This window comes from Meriones unguiculatus, chromosome 18, assembly GCF_030254825.1.
Source record: "Meriones unguiculatus strain TT.TT164.6M chromosome 18, Bangor_MerUng_6.1, whole genome shotgun sequence".
In the NCBI taxonomy this organism is placed as follows: domain Eukaryota; kingdom Metazoa; phylum Chordata; class Mammalia; order Rodentia; family Muridae; genus Meriones; species Meriones unguiculatus.
In genome coordinates this window covers 31,179,798-31,204,634 of record NC_083365.1, presented here as the reverse complement: position 1 = coordinate 31,204,634, position 24,837 = coordinate 31,179,798, and the positions used below count along the sequence as shown (strand labels likewise).

The 24,837-nt window shown below is 37.6% G+C and overlaps 1 protein-coding gene across 1 annotated transcript in view; it reads left to right on the top strand.

The window, feature by feature from the left end:
- The window catches only part of Slc5a12 (solute carrier family 5 member 12), a 49,873-nt gene that overhangs the window by 19,924 nt on the left and 5,112 nt on the right, over positions 1–24,837 (top strand). Inside the window, exons 6-14 of the mRNA XM_060371444.1 lie at positions 60–200; positions 3,100–3,229; positions 4,142–4,230; positions 6,970–7,082; positions 13,543–13,610; positions 18,280–18,366; positions 20,859–21,031; positions 21,784–21,887; positions 24,525–24,652. Coding sequence (XP_060227427.1) covers positions 60–200; positions 3,100–3,229; positions 4,142–4,230; positions 6,970–7,082; positions 13,543–13,610; positions 18,280–18,366; positions 20,859–21,031; positions 21,784–21,887; positions 24,525–24,652 — 1,033 coding nt within the window. The remainder of the gene's footprint in view (positions 1–59; positions 201–3,099; positions 3,230–4,141; positions 4,231–6,969; positions 7,083–13,542; positions 13,611–18,279; positions 18,367–20,858; positions 21,032–21,783; positions 21,888–24,524; positions 24,653–24,837) is intronic.

The following is a 24,837-nucleotide window of genomic DNA, read 5'->3' as shown; positions in this document are numbered from 1 at the left end:
GATAACAGCTGGGACTCAAGGAAAAAAAACATCAGTTCCTCCCTTCTTTTCTGTCACAGCTTTGATCCAGATCCTCTTAGACGGCACACGTTTTGGACAATTACAGTAGGTGGAACTTTCACTTGGCTTGGAATCTATGGAGTTAACCAATCAACCATCCAGAGATGCATCTCTTGCAAAACAGAAAAACATGCTAAGCTGTAAGTTGTTGATTTAAAAAAAGTTCTGCGTTATGATGAGTTATTACATGAGTATGCATGCATGTGAAAAGGAGAGATAAAAGATTTATTTAACTTGCTCAAAGTCTTTGTGTGCATTTGTATGTGTGTTTGAGTGTGTAGGTAGGCATGCATTTGAGTGCTGTGCATACAGGTATGTTGGAGGTAGGGGTGAGCGCATGCATGTGGAAACTAGAGGAGGATGTTGGATTCCCTGCTTCATCATTCTCCATCTCAGGTTTCCGTTCATTTGCTTGTTTGAGACAGGGTCCCTAAACATAGCTCTAGTGGTTCTAAAGCTCACTATGCACAACAGCCTGGCCTCATATTGAGATCTGTCTGTTTCTGTCTCCTGAGTGTTGGGTTAAAGGTATATAGCATCAGGCCTCTCCAGGTTTTATTATTTTGACACAGGATCTTTCTCTGGATCTAGAAGTAGACTGGCAGTCCAGAGATCCTCTTGTCTCTCTGCTTTTCACGCCACTAGGGGGCATGCACAGCCATGCCTTGCTTTTTACATGAGCACATAATCCAATGTGCAGTTTGCATTCTTACGTAGTAATTTCTCTTATACAGTTCTTTCAACAACTATTTCAATCAAACATGACTATTTCCAGCTTAGCATACTGCCTTTGGCTTTTCTCTTAATTAACTTCTGTCTTTATTTACTGAGAAATAAATAGGTTAGATGATTAGGTGTCTGGATAGGGATGAGACTGATAGTCTCCACAATGAGATTGCCCTGGTCATTAAAATTCATTGTGTACTGTGTTCAGCGGTGGCTTATTTTTTATGTGTCAGGAGGTAAATTGAGACACATTTTGATATTTCAAATAGTTTACTTGAAAAAAAAAAGCAACTGATAAATCAGTCAGATTCAGTCAGATTCAATTCAAATGTTGCCTGTGGCACCACTCTGGGAATACAAGCACGAGGCTTTCTGAGTATGAACACAGAGGTAAAGCAAAGAATAAAGACTAGTGATGACAGCGACAGACACACCTTATTTTGGTTATCCTTATGAGAAGCTCTAGTTCTTTGAGCTGTTCCCTGTCTTCTTAGAGGTTCACCTCAAGCTTCAATTTCCCTAACTGTAGACACTTAAAAAAATGGAACAAGCTTTATTTTACGTTTGCAAATCAACTAAATCTAAATTCCCTTTACATCTCTCGCTCTGCTCCAGGATTCTTCAGGTCTGGTCTCCATTTTAAATTTACTTTAAGAGACACAGCTTGCCTTAACATGTCTAAGGAGAAATTTAAGAAGTATAAAATGTATCACAGTGTATCTCCTGCAGCTCTCACGGTTATTGTAGGATATGAGACTATCACAGTTAGGTTGTCTGGGTGCCACCAAAAGTTCCAGAAGAGCCCACTCTGTAGTGAGAAACCAACAACCTTTCTCTATTATTTTATACAACTAGCAGAGATACACAAATTTCAGTCAAAATGGCATTAGAACCCTAGAGATGCTCCCTAAGGTTCCTGGCTCCAGTCTAGTCACTATGACTGTTTCTTCACACGATTTAAAAATTGATTCAATGTAAAGTTTATCATTTTCACTGTATCATACATAGAATTTTCTTGCAATAACTCAACCATTTGTAAGTTGAATTCCAGAGTGGGAACTGAGACATCATTATATGCATATTTTATAATTCAAAATGCAGAGAGCAGATAAATAATTTAGTTAACACCGGTGATACATGAAAATCCCATCATAGTAAATCATATTAAATAAGCCTTCCACACACATGGCCACTAATTTATCAAATAGCAGAACTGCTGAAAATACAAGTGGCTTTGATTTTAAAATTCACTTAAAATTCAAATTTAAATAAAAGTCATTTTTAGATAAACTAGAGTTAATAAATCTATAAAGAGAACAGTCTTTTGGTGAAATAAATAATAACTTTCTTCTTTCATTTTAATACACTTATTTCATTCTTTCAAATAGCATCTTCATTTATTCCAGAACAGCCTCAAACTGCTAGGATATTTGCCCTGTGCCCAGATATTACTTTCTCCTGTGATATGTTGAATGTATGCCTCCTACTAAATTAATAAATGAAATAGTTAGAAACTATATCTTTCTCACCAATTTTTTCTTAAAACACCAAGAATAACATATTGAGCTTGATAAATATTAATCATTTATTAAACAATATAATGTTTAAGGAAGGTCATTCTCCTGTTTATATGCAGAAACACAGACTGGAAGAGTGTATTCTTGTGAGCATGCATACACACATACATGCATATTTTTATTTCAAAATATCACATCATGGTTGACATGAAAGAAATGTATATTCTTACATTTAAATGTCGGATCATTTTCAAACCCTGACTGTATTTTTAAAAATGGCCAGTCTGAATCTCAATACAATGTGATTTTTAAAAAAAATTAAAGTACTTGACTTTAACTTTCATCTGCCCTCTTCTCAAAAGCAACTGTAACCAATACTTATCTATTTTTATGTTATCTCATTAATATCTCTCTGGAAGAGAAGTTATAAAATGTAAGTTGTCTTCTTTTGATAGTTCTATTAATTGAGTAGGGGGGGAAATCACTTAAAGTTATGTAATAGGAATAATCAATATGTAAAATTTTATACAAGAAGATAGGTTATATGCCACACATATTACAATTCAGGGGGAAACTCATTTTCAAAGAAAAATTCATATAAATCTTAGTGTATTCAAATTTGGTAATTGTCCTAAAAAATGTAACGACTCCTTTAATGTGAAATTATAAAGTGTAATGCTTCTTGAAAGCTAAAGAGTGAGCCCTCCTGAAGCGTGGCATTCAGTCCTTGAACGTGAACTTAGCCCACCACAGTGTGGCATTCAGCTTGCCAACTGCCCTGTGTTTTCTCTTCTAGTGCCTTGTACTTTAACTTATTGGGTCTCTGGATTATTGGGGTGTGTGCCATCTTCTCTGGCTTGATCATGTACTCCTACTTCAAAGACTGTGACCCTTGGACTTCTGGTGCTGTCTCAGCACCGGACCAGGTATGTGCTTTTTCATTTCACAGCAGAGTGTCTGGAATAGTTTATATAGTAGAGGCATCGTCTTTATTCTGCCTGGATCTTCATCCACTGGTGAAGTACAGGCCTCTGGCTTCTTACTTGAACTCCTGGATGACATCACTCATTGTGCATTCTAATATGCAGACATGGGCCAACAGAAAGAGGTCACATCTCCTTGTTTATGAGGACAGAGTCTGAAGACAGGCTAAGGCTAAGTAGAACCTAAGTTTGAATCCAGGGGTTTGGCTGTTGATGATACTTTATCTTCTTTTTCTACATTGTTTGAGGTTTACTAATGATTGTTTAGTTGAAAATTGAGCAAAATGAGCATGGAGTCATGTACTTGGAATTATAGTATTTAAAAGTGAAGAAGAAGGATTAGGAGTTTAAGGCTAACATTGGTTATATAGGGAATTTGAGAGGATACTCTGGTCTATATGAGGTTATAGTAAATAATAAAATTAAACAAACAGTTCTTATTCTCAAAATGCCTATTATCAAATGTTCCTAGCATAGCACAAATATATCATGAAAGTGTAGAGCACCAAATGTGGTTTTGAAAACTTAGACTACATACACAAGAAGCATTCACTCCCCTTTTCTCTTCATGTGTATTGTATCATGCATCATGTCCTTCCCCACGAGCTGGGCTATAGCTAGTTTCCCTGAAGTACATACATTAAAGAATGGTTTTTAAGAGCTTAATTCTAAATTCAGACAAAACAGACAAGAAAAATTCACACATTGAAGACACTGGGAAATAAATTTCTCATCTCCTTTTGCTGGAATTCATATTCCAATATTTCAGATATTGCTGAGATGTCTATTAATACCATTCTCTCCCCTCCCTCCCTCCCTCCCTCTCTGTTTTTTTTTTTTTAATTTTATTTCTAGCTGATGCCATACTTTGTCATGGAGATTTTTGCCACTATGCCAGGGCTACCAGGACTCTTTGTGGCTTGTGCCTTTAGTGGAACTCTGAGGTTCGTATGTTGACAAGATGAAGGTGATGGTAGCAGTGGTAGTGATAATGAACTGACCGGAATGAAGATGGTCATAAGCAGTTGTCTACAGAGCACCTGCTAAGTGTCAGTTGGCCTACTGCAATGCTGCATTTCTGTTTGATCATTGGTATCACATAGCAGGTGCGGGAGAAGCTTTACTCACATTCTCATCAGTTTGCAGAGAAGCAAACAGATTTAACAAGGATGAGGGAGACAACTTCCCTATGAATAGTGAATAAAGTGTGGAGGCAGGATGCAGGAGTAATTTTCACATATGCTTTGAACCTTCCTAGATATTTTTTTCAACTTTGTCTATATTCATTCCATCACAAAAAGACGCAACCATTTTCATTGCCACAGCATGGACCAAAAGCCTGAGTTCTCTCCACAATGGTCAGGGAAAACTCAGCTGTAAGAACCTGAAAAACAAATAAAGTTCCATCTTTCAAATTCTTGTGGGACACACAAAAGGAGTGATGAGCCAAGGACAAGATCAGGACTCAGCACTGCAGACAATAAATCCGAAAATTCCATCCCTGAGGCATCCCACTAGAAGATGGGCTCCCTAGGATTTGAGCAGTTCCAACTCTGTGACCTTGCTGTTGCCCCAAGCTGGCTTTTCCAGCTACCTGTAGCTTATTCCAATGACCAGCGCATGCTGCCGTCTTTTCTGTCTTCATCAGGCTTATACTGAAGCTTCAACTTGACTTATATACTCCATTATATTGTCTTATAAAGGGTTGCTTCCAGGAATATGACCCTGTAAGCATGCTACCCTGCTGACACGAAATTTTTGAGATATTGACATTATAAATTATATTTGATAATGTGTTTTCTTTGGTTCATAATTTGTTCAGGAAGGAAATCTATTCTATAATTATGAATGACATATAGTATGTTTGTTATGGTATTAAGTATTAAAATTACTAAATATATGTAATATAAAAATAGAGAATGTAATATATTTTCCCTCAAAATTATCAGTCATTTGTCTTAATTATTAGTAAATAATCCATCTTTTTACCGATGACTTCAAGTATTACTTTTTATTTCATCCTATTTCTCCTATATATTTCAACCATTTTAGAAATCTTCCTTTGTATTCTTTTCATCTGCTGGTCTATAGCTGAAATGATGTCAGGGCTTTTAATGAATACAACATATAATGTAATATGTATCAGAAGCTTTTAGGTTTTTTTACATGATTTTCTGTATATTGAGGGTTTTATATCAGTTATTTCTAGTTGATTTTCTGGGATATTTTCCCTCAAATTATTAAAACCACAAATATTTTTGAAGTTTTTTCATTTCTACTAATTATATTCTTTTGTTTCCCTATATAACTACATTTTGTAAGCAATGACAAATAATAGAAGTTGAAATCATTTTATTATATTCGTTAAAGGAACCATTCTTGGGTGGTTTTTTCACCTTTTAAATTTCATTTAGTTATATATTGAACTAGCTAGAAAAATTCTTGCTCTATGTGAGGAATTAAAATAAGCTTTTAGATGATTTTGCAAAAACAAACAAACACACACCAACTTTCTGATGCTTTGACAGGTCTATTTAGACTCAGTTTAATGAAGTCAGAGAGGGACTCTGTGAGCTGGTTACAGTCTATGCTCTTTCCCAGGCTCTCCTTTCTTTCTCCTTTCCAGACTCTCTTGAAGCTTCAAGCTGTAGAAGGCAATGATGTCTCTTGCACCTCAAGGTGTATGCTCATGATTTTCTGTTTATCCTCTTAGAGCTTTCACCTACTTTTCATGAATTTTTCTCACTCTTTCAAACCATCATTATTTATTTATTTATTATTACAAATTATTCACTTTGTATCAGGCTGTAGCCCCCTCCTTTGTCTTCTCCCAGTCATACCCTCCCTTGGTCTTCTCTCCCTATGCCCCTCCCCTAGTCCACTCGTAGGGGAGGGCCTCATCCACTTCTATCTGACCCTAGCCTATAAGGTCTCATTAGGCCTGGCTGCATTGTCTTCCTCTGTGGCCTGGGAAAGCTCCATTCCTCAGGGGGAGATGATCAGAGAGCCAGCCACTGAGTTCGTGCTGGAGACAGCCCCTGCTCCCCTGACTAGGGCACTCGCTTGGAGACTTTTAAAAAGGACCATCTTCTATCAGATTTGGGATAACTTGTAACAGCCCTTCACTATAATTTCACAACTGCAAAACGTTGCAAAATTGATTGTTGGATTTTTATATTCCAAGATAGATGGTCAGGATTATGGTTTTTAACACTTACATATGCATAAACAGATACACAGATAAACAAGTTGTTAATTAATAAAAACTGCACTTACTTTTGGTTTAGAATCCTTACTACTTTGTTGCTTCCAACAGAGAGACACTCCTCTCTGGATATACACGCACTCATGCACAAACATTGGTGTATGTGTGAAAACTTCGTCTACTATTGCTTGCTATTTGTTACCATACTGTCAAGGAAAATTAATGAGAGTTATAAAAAAAAAAAAACTTAGCTTCTTTCAGAGAGTATTTGCATAGAGAGTTTGAATGATGAGTCAACAGGTCATGTAATTCACTGAGTTCTAAAACATAAACATATGTTGATATCTGTTTCACAAGGCTCTGTATTTGTTACCTGACTCTCTTAGATAATAAGGTGAACCTATAACGCATTCTTTTTAGTTCAGACCATTTTCTTGTTTGTTTGTTTGTTTGTTTTGCTTTGTTTTTCTTTCTGTAGCACAGTGGCTGCCAGCATCAATGCTTTAGCAACAGTGACCTTTGAGGATTTTGTCAAGAGCTGTTTTCCACACGTCTCCGACAAGCTGAGTACCTGGATCAGTAAAGGCTTATGTAGGTATAGCTGGTGGAAATATTTGACTACATATTATGAAAGTTAGTTGGGCCAAATATCCGAATCTTGCATTGCTGTTCAGGATTCATGACTAAACATAAATTCATACGGAGACAGAAACTTGTAGATTCTCAGGCTTCTGAAATCCTCAATAGAATGGAAGGAATGACTAGCTAGTTTACTTTGCCCTGGCCTTACTCTTTTTGATTATGTAGTGCTTTAATCTCTTCATATCAGTGTGTCTTGACAATGCTGAGTTGATCCTACCAAATGTTTCATATGAGGAGATGCTCTGTTCAGTATGACCGGCCACTTTATCTAATAATTATCTCTTGATACCAATGAATGAGTGTGCCTTGTGGTACTAAAAGTTGCATATAATTTCCTCAGCTAGAGGTGTGGGTTTATTTATTCCTCACTCATCCATGCTGGGATGTTGACTGGCATGATCTCATGCAGATCTTGTGCACAGTCAACTACAGTTCATGTGAGTTCATGAGTGCAGAGGTCCTGTCATGCCTACATGACAGTTTTGCTGTAGTTCCCGTCAACTTCTGGCTCTTATAATATTTCTGCCCCACCCCCATCCAGATATTCCCTGAGCTTGGGGGTGGGCAGGGTGTGATATCGATGACTGACAATTGATGGTTGTTTGGTGAGGGAGATTAAATTTTCTTTTGCGATGTCTCTAAACATGGTTAATCATGCAACAATGGATGCCTTCACACTCACAAGTATATTGACAGCACTAATTGGACCCAGTGAGTTACTAAAAAAATAATAAAGTGGACTTGAAATTGGGAGGGAAGTTTGGGGAGGAGCCAGGAGTAGCTGGAGGAAGAGAGTGGTAGTTTAATATAATTGAAATATATGCAGGAATGAAATTCTCATTGACATTTTTATTATTAAAACTGCATATATTAACCACTGAAGCAGTTACCATGTTGGATTATATTTTCACCAACTTTCTTGCTTTTTTTACAGCTTGATTTTTATTTTTGATTAGTATATGTATGTGTGTATGTCTGAGTATGGGTTTGTACACTTGAGAGTAGTGCCCATAAGCTGTCAGCTCCCTTGGAACAGGCAATTGTGAACTACCTGAAGTGAGTGCTGGAAACTGGACTCAAGTGCTCTGCAGGAGCAGTTTGTGCTCTGAATTAATAAGCATTTACTTCTCCAGCCTCCACATTTGCTGCTTTTAAGGTACAAATAAATTATGTAACAAATATGCTCAATATAGAAAGTACAGCTAATTTAGAGGAGTAATTCAGTTTGTAATTAAAATTATACCTAAATATAATCCTGTTTCTGGTTGTTTTCATGCAGGACTCCACATTGTGTGATTTTCCTATGTGTGCTTTAAAAATGTAGGAGTTCAATGATTATACAATATTTAATTCAATGGTTAATGATTTCATTTATATTCTTGTTACTTTCTTAGTGTATGGTTATTGTACATGGCAATGAGCGTCATAAAGACATTGTTTTCAAGTATCATATATTTTGAACACTTTCACCAACCATAACTTCTTTCTTTCTCCATTTCCATCAATTTCTCAACATGAAAAGAAATTTTCATTCTTCTTTGTGCCTGAATCCAGGGTCATCTGTTTGTCTTAGCAGTTGATCTTGGCAGAAACTCCTCTGCAGTTGTTTGCAATCATGGAACCCCTATAATGTCATGCTCACCCCTGAATATTTTCAAAGACATTTGCGTTTTCACAACTTAGAGCATTTGATGGGTGGAGTCTTGCCCTCAGGACAGGCCTTGAGGTTTCTTTTTAATTATAGTTGCTTTCTCTGCACTACCTCATATGCAGCGTCAAATTGCCTCCCTCTCACCTCTATCCTTTTTTCCTTATCTTTCTTTCTAGCCTTTCCTGTTCCTTTTCTTTTCGTTGATATTGTGAATGATATAATTTTCTCACAAAATTTTCTCCTATGCAAGTACTTACCAGGCTTCATCACGTTCATCACGCTTAGCTGCCAAGATAAGATCAGATCTTAAATTCAGAGTGGTACGGCCACAAACTACAGTTTTTAAACTGTTTTATATCAGTGTGAAATTGTTATGTATTTGTGTGTGTGTGTGTGTGTGTGTGTGTGTGTAAAGTTCATACACAGCCATTTACCCAACGCTTGCCTACTCACAAAATTTAAATTGGATTTTATAAAAGTGTGCTTATTGTATATAACGGTTTTATTATTCACTTCTTTGTTCTTATTTTAGCTGTTTGTTTCACTAATTTATAACTTTTATTTGTTGTTTTTGTCATAGTTTTTACCTCTGCATTCTTGAAATATTTCTCTCAATATTTTCTTTGAACTTGCCTCAAATGAAAATCTCTTCACAATAGTTATTTTTACTTTTGCCCTTATGTTTTGCTCCTTACACTTTATTATAAAAGATATACTGTGGCAACATATCAATACCCTCATATAAATATATGAGTCTCCATTAATTTTTTTGTAAACTTTTTTACATATTCATCCAGCTTTTTGTCAATCCATTTATCTATTATACCGTTTAGTTATTTAAAAGTAAGTTGCAAACATCACTTCATTTTCCATAATTATTTAGCTTGAATATTATGAATTATCTGTTTCAAGAAGTTTAATAAAAAAAATGACCTTAGAATGTAATGGACAACTTTTAAGTACATACGTGTTGAGTTTTGACAAATGTGTTGTCCTAAGCTGGGGTTACTGTTGTTGTGATGAAACGCCATATGACCAAAAGCAAGTTCACATTTTTACATAACAGTTCATCAGAGAAGGAAGTAAGGACCAGCACTCAAACAAGGTTGGAACCTGGAGGCAGGGGTTGATGCTGAGCAGCAGAGGGGTACTGTTTACTGACTTGCTTTCTTGAGAACCCAGGACCACCTGCTTAGAAATGGCCCCATCCACATGGTCACATTAATCGTTAATTAAGAAATCACCCTTCTAGTTGCCGATAGCCCAATCCTACAGAAATATTTTCTCAATTTAGGCTCCCTCCTCTCCAATGACTCTAACTTGCGTCATGTTGACATACATTTAGGCAGCACACACATCTACCTGTGAAACCCAATTACTTACTAAGATACATCATCATGAATGTTTTCCCATGACTTCTCTCATTATCATCCGCTCTCAGCTACCTCTAGAGGAAAGCAACAACCAGGTTTTTATTTCTACTGTAGATTTTTACTTTTCTAGAATTTCATATGAATGGAGTCCCGCTGTGACCCAGGTTTTGTAGAATCTGTGTATGTTTAGTACAAGTAACATATATATATATATATATATATATATATATATATATATATATATATACATACTTACTTACAGTTTAATACTTCAGTCATGCTTAAGTGAATGTAAGAAAAAAAGCCACGAATTTGGAATATCAACTACCGCGCATTAGTGGATGGTCCTGGGACGCTTCAGTTTGAGATAATTAGAAATAATCTTATACAATCCTTTTAAGAACCTCTACTCTTTGTTCTTCAGCAGGTGTGCTCTGCTAGCTCTCAAGGTTTCACACCTATATGAGATGCTTAGCTGTTGCATCTGGCTTTATTTTCATAAGAACATCTCGGTGTTGGCTCTTACGTGTTTGTGTTTTCGTTGAATCAATTTTTATTTCCTTTACATTTATTTTTCTTTGCTTAAATGATTCTATGTAATCTTTGTAGTAAAATGAGATTGATTGATTTTAAGTGACATTTTTCTGATTATCTGGTGAATTGTTTCCAGAAATATTCATTATATATGTTTTAATCTTTGTGGCCTCATGTAAGCATGAATGATAGGATAACTTAATTTTTTTTCTTTATTTATACTAGGACAAGGTTAGATGTATGCAATCACATATTGCTCAATAAGTGAAGTCTGTGTGTGTGGAATTTTACACTGCATTGATTAGATATCCCAGAGGGTGAATGGGCAGTGTGGCTGGTGCAATCCCCAACTATTAGTAGATATTCATGAAAAAGTATGAGTGAGGAAGATGTTATTTCTATAACTGTTTTATCTCGTCATTGGAACTGATTTAGCAATGAAGAAATGCACATGTACTATTCCTTATTTTCATTTTTTAAAAAAAATATTTTGCAATTTATTCAGTTTATATCTCGATTGTAGTCCCCTCCCTCGTCTCCTCTCAGTCCCGCCTTCTATCCCTCTTCCCACTTTCCTCTTCCCTAGTCCACTGAAAGCACGAGTTCTCCTCCCCTACTGTCTTACCCTAGTCTATCAAGTCTCATCAGCACTTCCTGTATCCTATACCTGTGTGGGCTGGCAAGATTGCCCTGAGAGGGTGGGGGGGGGTCAAATAGAAGCAACCATGTTCATGTCAGAGACAGTCCCTGCTCCCCTTACTAGGGAACCCACTTGGAGATTGAGCTGCCTATGGGCAACATCTGAGCAGGGGGTTTAGGTCCTCCCATGCATGGTCTTTGGTTAGAGCATCAGTCTCTGCAGCTGCATCCTGGGCATATTTGTTGACTTTCTTGGTGTCCTTGTGGAACCTCTGTCCCCTCCAGGTTCTTCCCACACTCTGCCCAAAGTTCGGCTGTGAGTCTCTGCATCTGTTTTGAACCTCTGCTAGGTGGAGTCTTTCAGAGGACATCTATGGTAGGCTCCTGTCCTGTTCTTTCTCTTCTGCTGCTTCTGGTGTCTGTCCTATTTGCCTTCTGAAAGAGAATTAAGCATCCCTCCTAGGGTCCTCTATGTTGTTTAGTTTCTTTAGTTCTGTAGATTTTAGTATGTTTATCCTGGCTAAATCTGCGTATAAGTGAGTATCTACCACAAGTGTCTTTCTGGTTCTGGGTTACCTCACTCAGGATGATCTTTTCTAGTTCCATTCATTTGTCTGGAAATTTTGTGATTTCCTTGTTTTTAATAGCTGAGTAGTATTCCATTGTGTAAAGGTACCACAATTTCTGTATCCATTCTTTGGTTGAGGGATATCTAGGTTTTTCCCAGTTCTGGCTATTATGAATAAAGCTGCTATCAACTTGAGAAATTAATTTTGGGTACATTTTTAGTTATCTTTAATGTAGTCCTTTTTCAGAATGTGAGCCTTCGGGCAGAGAATAAGATTTTGACTTTATAAACTCAATATATGGCAACATGCCCAACCGTTGGTGAGAATTTAACAAAGGTGAATCAATGTGGGAGCAGTATGGATCTTTAGGTGATTTGGTTTCATTTCCTCTTCTTGAATAAACTAGCATAACAAATACAACTCAGGAGAAAAAGCCTTCATTTTAGCTCACTGGTTATTGTCCTTCATTACAGGGAAGCCAAGGGGGCAGGAACAAGAAACAACTAGTTAGCCTTACAGCCAAGAGTAGAGAGAATGAGTATATACAGGCGTGTTCAGCTTCCTTTCTCCATTTTATATAGGTCAGAATGGTCTATTCAGAGAATGGAACTACCCAATGTGTGTGTGTGTGTGTGTGTGTGTGTGTGTGTGTATGTTTCCTATATCAATTAAACTAAGATAATCTGCAAGACACATGCCAAGGACCAACTTTGTCTAGACAATCCCTCTTTGAGATTCCCTTCCTAAGTGATTCTAGATATTTTTTTTTCCAAGTTGACTGTAAAAACTGGTGATCGGTGATCACACTAACTAAGAAGACCAAAAGTAAAGCTGCCACTGTACCTATTACTATCTGTGGCTCTTTCTTTCTCTTTCTCATTCTGTTGATGAGTAATTATAGGAACATGTCCTTAGAATATTTTTTAAAAATATGAATGTGTAAAAACAATGATTTTTTTTAAAAGAACAAATAATCTTTAAAAGTCACTACAAAAATGCAATGACTTAAATGTCAAGCTGTGTGACATCAGAGGAGTGTGGTACCTGAAGCTCCTTGTGGTGATGTGTAAACAAACACTGATGTTACATATGAACAAATCAACTGTTACTTGTAATAATGCTGTAGCATTACTAAGGACCATAAAGATGTAGTGAACAAAACACCAAAGGGGAAACACCAGAAAAGCTTTCAGACTTTTGAGCCTGTGGGCAGAATGTGTTAATGCTGATTTATCACATTAAAGGTGAAAATCTGGGCATATTTAAAAGAGCCTAGTAGCTTCTCCTTCAGTTTATTTCTGCTGAGTGGCTGACCTGGAACTGGCGCCCACAAAATTAGCTTAGATTTCCTTGGACCATTTCCTCATTCAAGTTGTTTCACATGACAGGCTTTTAGAACGCTAGAGGGAAGTCTTTAGGTCCATGACGACGCCAGTCCATTTGCCCTGAGGGGAGGTTACTATGACGATGCCAGTCCATTTGCCCTGAGGGGAGGTTACTAAAGTCCCGAGTGAAGGCTGTTCTGTCTGTGTATAGAAGATTTTCCTTCTATGGTTCTCCAGTAGGACTTGAGCTGGACACAGTGCAGAGTGCTCAGGGAAGCCCTCCAGGAAATGTATCATTGTACGTGTTCTTTCTTTCAGGTCTCTTTTTTGGCATAGCGTGTACCTCCATGGCTGTGGTTGCATCCTTCATGGGGAGTGTTGTACAGGTAATGAAAGAGGGAAAAGACGTTTGATTTCACAGCAGACTTTTCCCTGTTATTCCTTCTAACACTGTGTCTGTTACTCCAAGGCCCAAAGTTAGTATTGGAAGATACCAGATCCATAGGAAACATACATGAAAATTTCAACCAAAACTTACTTTCAGAAGGTGAAAGTAGCAATAGGATGACTTTTAATGGTTTTATTTTCTCAGTTCATAGAACATGTGTTCTCACATTTCCTCTAATGTCTTAAGATCGTTTGTTTTCCCTTTCTCAGTGTGATCAGTAGTTACTAAACAAATAAACATATCATCCTGTTCAGTTTGGTGAAACTATGAGTTTCTGAAATATTTTTATATAATTTACAGTTTATACACATTGTATCCCAGCTGCAGCCCCCTCCCTCATTCCCTTCCAAGCCCTCATCTCCACCTATGCCCCTCTCCAAGTCCACTGATAGGGGAGGTTCTCTTCCCCTTCCATCTGACCCTAGACTATCAGGTCTCATCAGGACTGATTGCATTATGTTCCTCAGTGGCCTGGCATGGCTGGTCCCCATTCAGGAGAAGGTAATCAAAGAGCCAGCCACTGAGTTCATGTAAAAGACAGCCCCTGTTCCCTTTACTAGGGTACCCACTTGGAGACTGAGCTGCCATGGGCTACATCTGAGCAGTGGTTCTAGGTTATCTCCATGCATGATCTTTGGTTGGAGTATCAGTCTCAGAAAAGACCTCTTTGCCCAGATTTTTTGGTTCTCTTGATGCCCTTGTGGAGCCCGTGTCCTCTCTAGGTCTTACTATCTCCTCCTTCTTGAGAGATAGGGTTTTTTTTGTTTTGTTTTGTTTTGTTTTGTTTTAGCTCATTTGTAATTAAGGTGTGGCGGGTTCTGGAGGAGGCAAAGACACCCCGAGTGACCGATGGAAAGAAATTGTACCTATAGTGAGTGAGTTATAACAGTTGTACTCATCCCTCTGTTCTTGTTCAGCTGAGTATTCTGGCCCAAGGGACTAGACTAGTTAAAATGTGTGACACACAGTTGGCACAGCATGGATGCTGGCGGGCTAGCAGTGGAAATTCCTACCTTGTCTCTCAGGAGAGGCGAGTGAGCCAAGAGAGTCACTCCAGTGATCCGCTCATTTCTCTCCCCACATCTGAGTGAATAAAGACAAGTGTTCCTTTTTCACTGTAATGTTTTGCTATTTGAATGTAGTAAATCGATATTCAGATTCTGATTTTACGTATGGAAGGCAACACAAACTCAAGTCCTACATGCCTGAATGATAGGACTGGGTTTAATAAACCACACTGCACTTACAGCATGTATTTGTGGTTGATGCTGGTGGCCACAGCTTTCAGGCCATAAGAGCACCATCAATCTTTCAGTTTCTGTTTGGTGTTTTGTTTATTCAAGTTTGGTTTTCAAGTCCTGTGGTATTGTTTTACCATAGGAATTTAAAAAGTGTGTCCTGAAAAGTTTCAATCTGTGAAACGTTCCAAGGGAGATTATTTGCATAGTCAACCCTCGTGTTGAACATCTCACAAATAAGACATTTCCTTAATAAATGAGATCAAATGTATATTAGTATTCAGAAGGCCGCATGAAATCCAATGGCAAAGAAAGCTGTTGCAATTGAAATGATGAGCATCCCCGCTGAAGGATGCAAGGAAGGATCAGATAGGAGCAGGAAGCTTTTTCCTTAATGAGGGCCTTGAAGAGCTCCCTGTGAGACACCTTTGGTTTGTAGTTCTTTGCCTTCTAGTTTCTAATCTCTTGCCGATTTCTCAGGTCCCATGTTCTGACATTTACTAAAGTCAGGTCTTCAGAAGAGGAAGATACTAAAATGAGCGAAGTGATGACAGCTTCATTATGATTAAAATTCAAAATCCTTTTAAGATTTGTGAAAGTTAAAATGCTGAAGACGTTTTTCCATATAATATGCTTTTGCCCCCAGGATTACCTGGAACTCTGCTAATGGGTAGAATAATGGTAGGATAATTTCAAGACACCTTTTTTTAAAATCTCAACTAAAGCACGTTTTCTCTAGATTTTAAGCATTCTAACACTGAGAAGCCATGCCACAGAAATCAAAGCTCCCTAGCAGGGGATAGTACTGACAAATGAAGTGAGGGCAGTGGGCATTCCAGGGACCTCTCCTAATATGTGACATTCCACTCAAACGCTTCTCTGGGTTTTCTTTAAAAATCCACATTAAATCTTCACCAGAAAAAGGTTCAGAAAGTGGGTATGATGAGATACCCTTCTGACATTTTAAGCAAGGTTACATTCCATTGCCAAGGCCTATTAGCAGCTCCATCCCTAAAGCACAAATTCCTATTCTCCACTTAGAGGAGAAGCTCAGAAAGGGTCTGGGCATGAAGTAGACACTAAGTTAAACTAGCCTTAAGCTTGCTTCCAATTAAAGATATCGACTGACAACGAAAAGAAGGTAAAAATGAAAGCCTTTGTAGACTACAGATACACAGAGAGAATATTTTGAATATATATGTATTTAAAATAGAAACTCTTAAATTGATTTTCTGTTGCTTTTTTGCTTTGAGGCACAAGACATTCCAAATTTGTCCATTTCCTCCAAACACTAACATTCATGAGGAGATAAATGTCTTTAATATTTTATTGACTTTTCAATCATGATAGCTAGTAATTATTTTCAAAATTCAGATGAATTAATCCTACCACCAACAAAGGAAATGCCACAAATACTAAATAAATAAAGACAGAAGAAAAGTAACTTAAGCTTATATGCCCCTGTCTTATTAAAGAAATAATAGGGATTAAATTCTTTGAAAATGAATCTGCAAAAAAAACCATAATAATATTGCAGCACATATATTTAGTAAAAGAACTTACATTGTGGCTGAAGTAAATGGAAAGATCTCTTGGTCTTTTACATTTTTATGCTGCAAGAAGAAGGTGAAAGTTTACTGCATATAACTTAATAATGGAAAATTCATCAAATCCTAATGATATGTGACAGGTTACAGTGAGATTCAAACATAGCACCTCTCAGAGCCATTTTCTTTTTTACATAATATAAGGAGGGCACTGTGGTGATCTGTGCTCTTGATGTATTTATTTATTTATTTATTATTTACTCAATCATCTATTATCTATCTTCTACCCATCTATCTAGCTAACTGTTTACTTTTTAGTGTTTAGTTTTTCAAGGCAATGTTTCTCAGTGACTGTTCTAGAACTAGTTCTGTAGAACAGGCTGGCCTCAAACTCACAGCCTGGTCCACAAAGAGAGTTCCAGGACAGGCAGGGAAGTTACACAGAGAAACCCTTCCTCAATGACCCCCACCCCCAAACACACACACAGATCTTGGTATTTTTTTTAAAGATACTTTGGAGTGCTTTTGGTTAAAAAAAAATGTAAAATTTTAAAGACAGACAAATCCAGATGTATATATGGCCTTTGTCCACTCTCCAAATGAAAGTAGACTTGCATGTCTTTCTATTAGCGCCAAATTTCTTTTCTACAAATTTTGGTTACTGTTAGTGAGCTGGGTAAGTGTGAGGGTTAAGCGAGTCATTGTCTAGAGTAAGCAGGTGGATCTTCTTGACTTCCTGACACATGGTGGGCATACGGCAAACAAACTTTTATACAGTCTTGGGAGCCTTCTAAGCCTTGGGCCCTGATATAAAATCCCCACAGTACTTTTACAGATATAGAAGTGCCGCAGAGAAAGTGGTTTTATGTCTGTTGTGTGTGCATGTGTCTATGTACATGATCATTTGCACAATTCAGTGCCTTTCTATTTCCCAGTTCTCGGGAGGTCTCAGACACTCTTCATCCTGAAATCATACTTTCTCTCTCTTGCCAAATTGTTATTTTTCTCTTAAGTTATCTTTACACTTACGTGGACATAGTTATAGATATTCCAGAAAATATGTTTTTACCTATGTTCATGGTAGACTATAAATTCTAAGATGGTTTATTTGGGTCTGTCATTTTGGGTGAGAGATATTGAAATTCTTTACTCAAAATGTCTTAACATCCAAAAGAGGTATTAAGATATCTTTAAGGGATGTATCCAAAAGGAATAAAAGAGAGGAGTTACAGCGTGTCTGATGGCCTCTTCATAGTTCTGTATACACTAATCAGAATCTTAGAAGCGGTATGGGTGGTCGGGCTGCATATAATTATTAGGCAAATGAGAGAAAATTTCAAACGAAATTAAAACAGCTGATCAGCCATTTAGGATATGAAAAACAAGTCATAGATGTATTGATTTAGTAAATTAACAAACAAGCAAGCAAGCCAAACACCTTCTATGGTTCTGGGAATTAGATCAGGGCTTTGAGCATTCCAGGCAAGTGAAAAGAGAAAGGAAAGCCCATTTGCCATTACAACAAAATAATAATTTCAAGTAAACTGAACTGCTATTTTATACATCTCTACATACCCATACATACACTCATGTGCACAGATATATGCCTAGCATGTGTGTTTGTAATGGCATGCATGTGGACATTTTTATTTCTTTTTTTTTATAAAATGCTTCACAATGAACTCATAATTGATTTGAAGAAAACCCATAATTAATAAATGCAGCCGAAGTTCATTCAAGGTTCAAGGAAGGGGGGTGGAGTCAGTGGAGGTTCCAGATTCTGTAGGATAGTTGAGCTGATCTGGTCTGCTTTGTTCCACAGGCTGCCCTCAGCATCCTTGGCATGTGTGGGGGACCGATGCTAGGTCTATTCACTTTGGGGCTCGTGTTTCCTTTTGTGAACTGGAAGGTAAGGATTCTATACCTCTCTTCATAAGTCCAGTTCAAATAGGCTCTTTCCATTTTCTATCTACTCTTCCTTCTGGTTGGGAAGGCTGTTTGCTTTTGCCAAACTGTACTTCTAGTTTACATACAAATAAATAAATAAATAAATAAATAAATAAATAAATAAATAAAATAAAATAAAAAATAAAAAACCCATTTTCCAAGTGGGTTCCCTAGTTAGGGGTACATGTCTCTGACATGAACTCAGTGCCAGGCTCTTTGATCACCTCCTGCTAGGGGTTGCAGCCTTGCCAGGCCACAGAGGAAGATGATGACCCAGTCCAGATGACAACTGGCAGGCTAGGGTCAGATAGAAAGGGAGGAGGTCCTACCCTATCAGGGGACTAAGGAAAGGGCATAGGGGCAGAAGAGGGAGGTTGAGCAGGACCTGGTGGAGATGAGAGAGGGGGATGCTGAGGGGATACAAAATGAGTAAACTGTAATAAATAAAAATTTTAAAAATAAAAAATAAATAAAAAAACTAACTAACCCCTAAATTTGTGTTAACTGTACTTCTATTTTTACAAACATACATATATACAAAGGTATAGAATTAAACATGACCTGGGCCCTCCTACATTAGAATATACTGAAACCTGTCTAGAAGCAAAAGGAAAATTAGAAAAGAAGTGGCCTTCAGCAGACATATGTCAAATGATTAGTACATAGAAAAAACACGCCAGAGATAATTTTACATCTAGCTCTTCCATTGTTACTAGCACATTTTCAAGTAAATATAAGTAGAGTGTATTCCAGGTATAGACCAGATGAAAACTTTTTTTAAGAGAAATAACATAGTAGTATTCAAAACCACTTATAATTTCCCAATCTAATTAGACACACACTTTCATTTTCCTCTACACAGTTACATGCACAGTTGTAGAGACTCCAGAAAGCCTGTCTGTATTCATGTATAAGTTCTGAGTTTAATGGCCCATCTGTTTTTGCGTATGCAGCTATCTGGGTTTCGTTGATACTGTTCTAGATAGCTCCTGTAGGATTAGATGGTGAGCTTGCATGGACAGTGAACATTTGGGCATTTGTAAACATTGTTCTGCAGTCTTATTAAGAGAATACTGTCAAAATCACTTCTGCAGTATTTGAGTTTATAAAAATGTTTATGTTTATTAGGTCATAATTTGAGGTAATACTTAGTTACCAGACTCAAACAATCCAAAGACATACTCAGTAAGGTAAGTTCTTACTACATGAAAGACAACAACAGGCATGCTGATGTGGACATGGGAGAGACCACAGGGCCTCAACACTACACAAAGAAAAGCAAGCAACTAAGGAATAGTGAGAGTGGGAGACATAGCCGTCCCCAGGGAAGATCATACCAAGTGGTTATCCAATACCACATAGTCAGCCCTGAAATCATACATGTTCAAGTAACATTATACACACTGATCAGGCTAAATTTAGAAATGTACTATATCTACCTAGATCTACCTCTACATCTCCCTATATACATACAATGGCTGCTATGAATAGCCATGGCAGATACTTCATAGATCACAAAGCCTAAAATATATATGTGGCTGCTTAAAGAAGTTTGTACACCTTTTTTCTAGGCCAAAGTACAAGTGTTCACTTGCACACTTGGTTTACTTTCACCAAACAATAGTGGAGAAAGCATTCTGAGCCTTTATGAAGGACTCCTTTTGTGCATAATAGGAATCTGAACAAGTTGTTTTCTTCCACAAAAGTGTCAGCTATGTAATGGCAAAGAGAAGCATCTAATGTGATCTTTCCAGAAATCCTAGTCTTTGTTAGATTTGTTCTGCTTCCTCACAGAATAAATTATTCATCGATTTTCACCTGTTTATTAAGAAACATAACCTTTAAATGGCAGGTATAAAAAAATGCACTTACTTGAGTTTAGAATCAGTGAATTAATCAATCAATCAAACAAACAAACCCAGAACCAGAAGACTCTTCTAACTTGTGAAACAAAATAGCAGCCAAACTTTCTGTATAGTATCTGTCAATAAAGATTGACTTCACTGTTTAAAGCTTTTCATAGCTTCTGAAACTCTTCTGTTGAACATAGGTATCAAGAATAGAAAGAAGAACAAATAAAATGCAGGAAAAATTCACCCAAGAAACAACTTATTCTTACTTAAAATAACCTCATTGGGCTGCGATGCTATTTATAATTCAGTGGTAGAGAGCTGGCGTAGCATGCATAAGATCCTCGAATCCACACGCAGCACTGAAAATAAATAAGTAAATAAATCTGCTTCCTGAGAGCTGAAACGGAGGCAGTTTGAGCTGTTTGCAATGCATGTGACCAAGATTTAAGATGGACAGCTAGTACGGTTTCAGCTCCTAACACCATCTGTAAATATTCCTATAAGAAAAACATTTAACACCTCATATCAATATTCTTGGCAAAAAAAAAAACAAAACAATCTTTGTCTCATCTTTTACTGTCTTCTATTTCTCTCCGTCAAGGGTGCACTAGGAGGCCTCCTCACTGGAATCACGTTGTCATTTTGGGTGGCCATTGGAGCTTTCATTTACCCTGCACCACCCTCCAAGACATTACCTTTGCCTCTATCAACAGACAAGTGCATCCAATCAAATACAACAGCAACAACAACAGGAGCCCCACAGCTTTCCAGCAGGTATATTGACTTTAAAAATTGTACTAAGTCCCAAAGTAGGTCAGCAACTCAGAGGGAGACGTTTCTCAGAGATGATTTGATGAGCTAGTTCTTCCTCATCTGGAAGTGTTCAGCAATGAAGAGTGCTGTGCAAGGCTACACAGAGTTCTGCAGACAGCTGTTCCTCTGTACTCAGGTAAACAGGAGTAAAAGTCATACATAGGACGGTTGATTAACAGGTCGGGGTTGATGAGCCAGTGTAAGGTATCTGAAGGCTGTGTTCTTTTCTGTGTAGTCTATAGTAATTTGCTCCTGCCCCATGCAAGCACTGACAAGTCCCTCTGGAGATTTCCTGTCAGTTCATAGACATAGGCAAGTGTCTGTCACAATTTTTCTCCAGTAATTTTGGAATTAATGAACAATTTAATAGTGAATAACTGAGTGAGAATAAGTGAATTAGTGAACGGAGTAGATGAATAGAATAAGTGACAAGGAATGGAAGACATGCCCTTATTGCAAAATATCTCTTTCTGTATATATACATGTCAATATATCTATATTTATAAATCAGAGATGATATAGACTGTGTATAATTAAAAGCAAAACTAGCTTGTGATTAATTATCTTTTGTTGAAGAATCAAATAACAAAAGATTAAACTTTGGAGTTTTAAAAGATGCCAGAACTTAAAGCAAACAGAGTACACCCTAAGTGATGAGTTCTTATTTCTGAGTAATGAACAGAGTTGATGACACGTGCCATTTTTCTTCACAGACCTTTCCTAGCTGACACCTGGTATTCACTCTCCTACCTTTACTACAGTGCCGTGGGCTGCCTGGCATGCATAGCTGCTGGAATAATCATCAGCTTCCTTACAGGTGTGTTATCTGGATTCCTCTTAGAGGGTTATTTCATGCCACTGTAGAGACTACCTAGCCTCACCGATTTGCTTCTGAGGCCACCACAAAATGTCCTCTTCCCAAAGAGATACGCCTACTGTCTTTAGGCTGATATCTCTTTCTCTCTCTCTCACACTTGTGTCTGTGCGTATATGTAAAACAATCAGAAAATAAGTAAGATATTTTGAAACATGCTCCTGCCATCACACCTCAGTACAAGAAATTTTCTGTAACGGCAATTTTGAAGGAAGACTAAATCCCAATTATGTTTTCCACCTGACTCCAAACACAGTCCTATCTTGTATTCACAGTTTTATAATGTAGAGCTTTGAGGCTTGTGCACAGTGCAGGGTGACGACAAAAGGGAGAAGAAAGGGATGGACTATAAGTCATGCTTTATGCTGTTTTGAGAGGGTCAGTTTCTTGGCTGTTGTTAGAGGATGGGAAGCCAAGGTTACAATAAAAGTGATATTGGGGCCTGAAGAGATGAAGTGGTGGTTGAAAACGACTGGCTGCTCTTCCAGAGGACCAGGCTCAATTCCCAGCACCAACCTTGTAGCTCACAACTGACCCTAACTTCAGCTGCTGGGAATCTAGCTTCTTTTTCTGGCCTCGGTGGGCAATGCAGGGGCACAGTACCCAGACATTAATGCAGCCAAAGTATCTATGCACATAAAATAAAAATAAGTAAAAGAAGTATTGGTTTCCTCTTCAAGTCTTGCTCTATTATTTTATAAAACACTCAGTTATCTGACATTTTTCTTACATACTATAGTCACAGATGGAAATAGTCAACTGCTTGGTCTTCAAGATCTTACTTCAAGGTCTTACATGAAATAAACCCATTATTAAGAAAAATTTTAGAGACCCCCAAGTTGAGTTTTATTCTTAAGCTTGCTGCTTGAAAAACTGAAATCCTGCCCTCGCTTCATTATTTACTATCTCCCAAACTCTTACTTTTTAGTTAAAAAAAAAAAAAACAACTTAAATAATATGAAACAGAGAACTCTTTTGAAGGGTTCTCGGTAGCTCTCGCATGGCAAACATGGGGCTGACAGGTCTTTCCTTTTTCCCTTCTTCCTCTCACTTGCTAAAAACCATTAAATTATATTCTGAAAGATATCCTTTAAAGTCTATTCACTTATTTGTCCACTGACTCATTCCTGAGGCAAAACATCAAGGTCCAACAACCAAAATCCACTGTTTGGCTAACATATCCAATCAGGACTTACCAGCTTACCCTAGCACAGCCTTCTTTTTCATGAAAATCCCACTCCTGCAAAAATAGCTGCTTGCTGCTTACTACTTTGGTGTCTGCCTTTGTCCTCTCCAGAGGCAGTCCCAACCCCTTGCTTGCCCCTTTGGGGTAATAAAAATCCTTTTTGCTGAAAATTTTGTGTCTGAATGTGTCCTGTACCAACTCTATGTGCATGGGGGGAAGGTGGAAAGGTCCCTTACATCTTTCATTTTCACAAATTTTAGACCCTGGTCTGTATCATCTGAGTTACTTATTGCAGTGTTTGATATATCATCGTCTGTTTATAGATGGCACCTTCCATGTTTGATGCTTAGGACATGGCTTGGTTCTACTTTAAATCATTTGATCCAGAAATACATTGTCATTCCTCATTATAGAAGTCTTAGAATTTTTTTTTCACATGGTTCTCTATCTCTCTCTCTCTTCCTCTCTTTCTCCCCCATCTCTCCTATGCATTAAGACCAATGTTGTACTACCATCTTTAAGATCACACATGGTTACTTCTTTGCTGCATTATTTACTAATTAATATAAACTTCTATATCAACAATACATTCCTCAAGTGTGTCTAGTCTGTACAAGACACTGACACATAGCAATTTAGTTAGAAGTCTATTATATAAAATACTTTTGACAGGCTGATGTAATAGTGTGGAACCTGTTATTTCAGCCTCAAAATATTGGACAGGCACAAAATGTTAGTTAGATATAACATCCAGTCATATAAAGAATCCGATAAATGTGTTTAACTCTTACCACACTGCTTCTTTCGGGGATCTTTAGCTGGATTGGCTTTCATAGTTGCTGGAATTTGTGTGATGGGGTATTTACACTAGTCATTGTGGCCAGAAAATTTACAAAGATTCTGAGAGGATAGCCTCATCAGCCTTTACATAAATGTCAGTCTGACTGATCCTCAGTAAGACTTACAGGGGCAGAGCACTGAACAGGTATGTTTTAAGGGTAAGAAATGAAGTGTGAGGGAAGGCAAGATCGTTGGAAGAATCCTAGAGGACTCCCTAAGATGTTGATGCTGTAGTAAAAGAAAAGAAAACAGTGAGAATGATCTTCCTAATTTTACAAATGCAAATCTAGATGATTATGTAAATATATGATATAGAAAAAAATTGGAAAGAAAGAAACCGTTTAACTTTGTAGTTCTGAACTTTCTTGACCTGACAATATGTGAAATGCTAGCTCTCACCTCTTCCAGCGGTCTTCCATGTTCTATGGATTCACCTTTAAAGCTTGTCTTCATGCTGTTAAAAGGTAACTTGTTCTTCAAATTGATGATGCCTGTACTGAAATAGAAAGCCTGGAGGCCTGATTCCATTTAATCCATCTCCCTTTTCTTAATAGGCAAGCAAAGAGCCAAAGATATTGACCCTCTTTTAATAAGACCAGTTTGCAATTTATTTTGCTTTTGGTCTAAGAAATACAAAACTCTGTGCTGGTGTGGAGTTCAGCACGACCGGGAAGCCGAACAGGTGAGCCGAAGCACAAGCTTCTTAAAGCAGGTGTTTGTTTCTCTATCTCTCCCTTCATTCTTTCATCCCTTCCTCCCTTCATCGCTTCCTGCCAGAGGAGTGGATCTAGCTGAGAACAGAGGTATGTGGGAGGGACTAGAAGGAGTGGAAGGAGGGAAAACCTCCAACAGGATGTAAGGAATAAT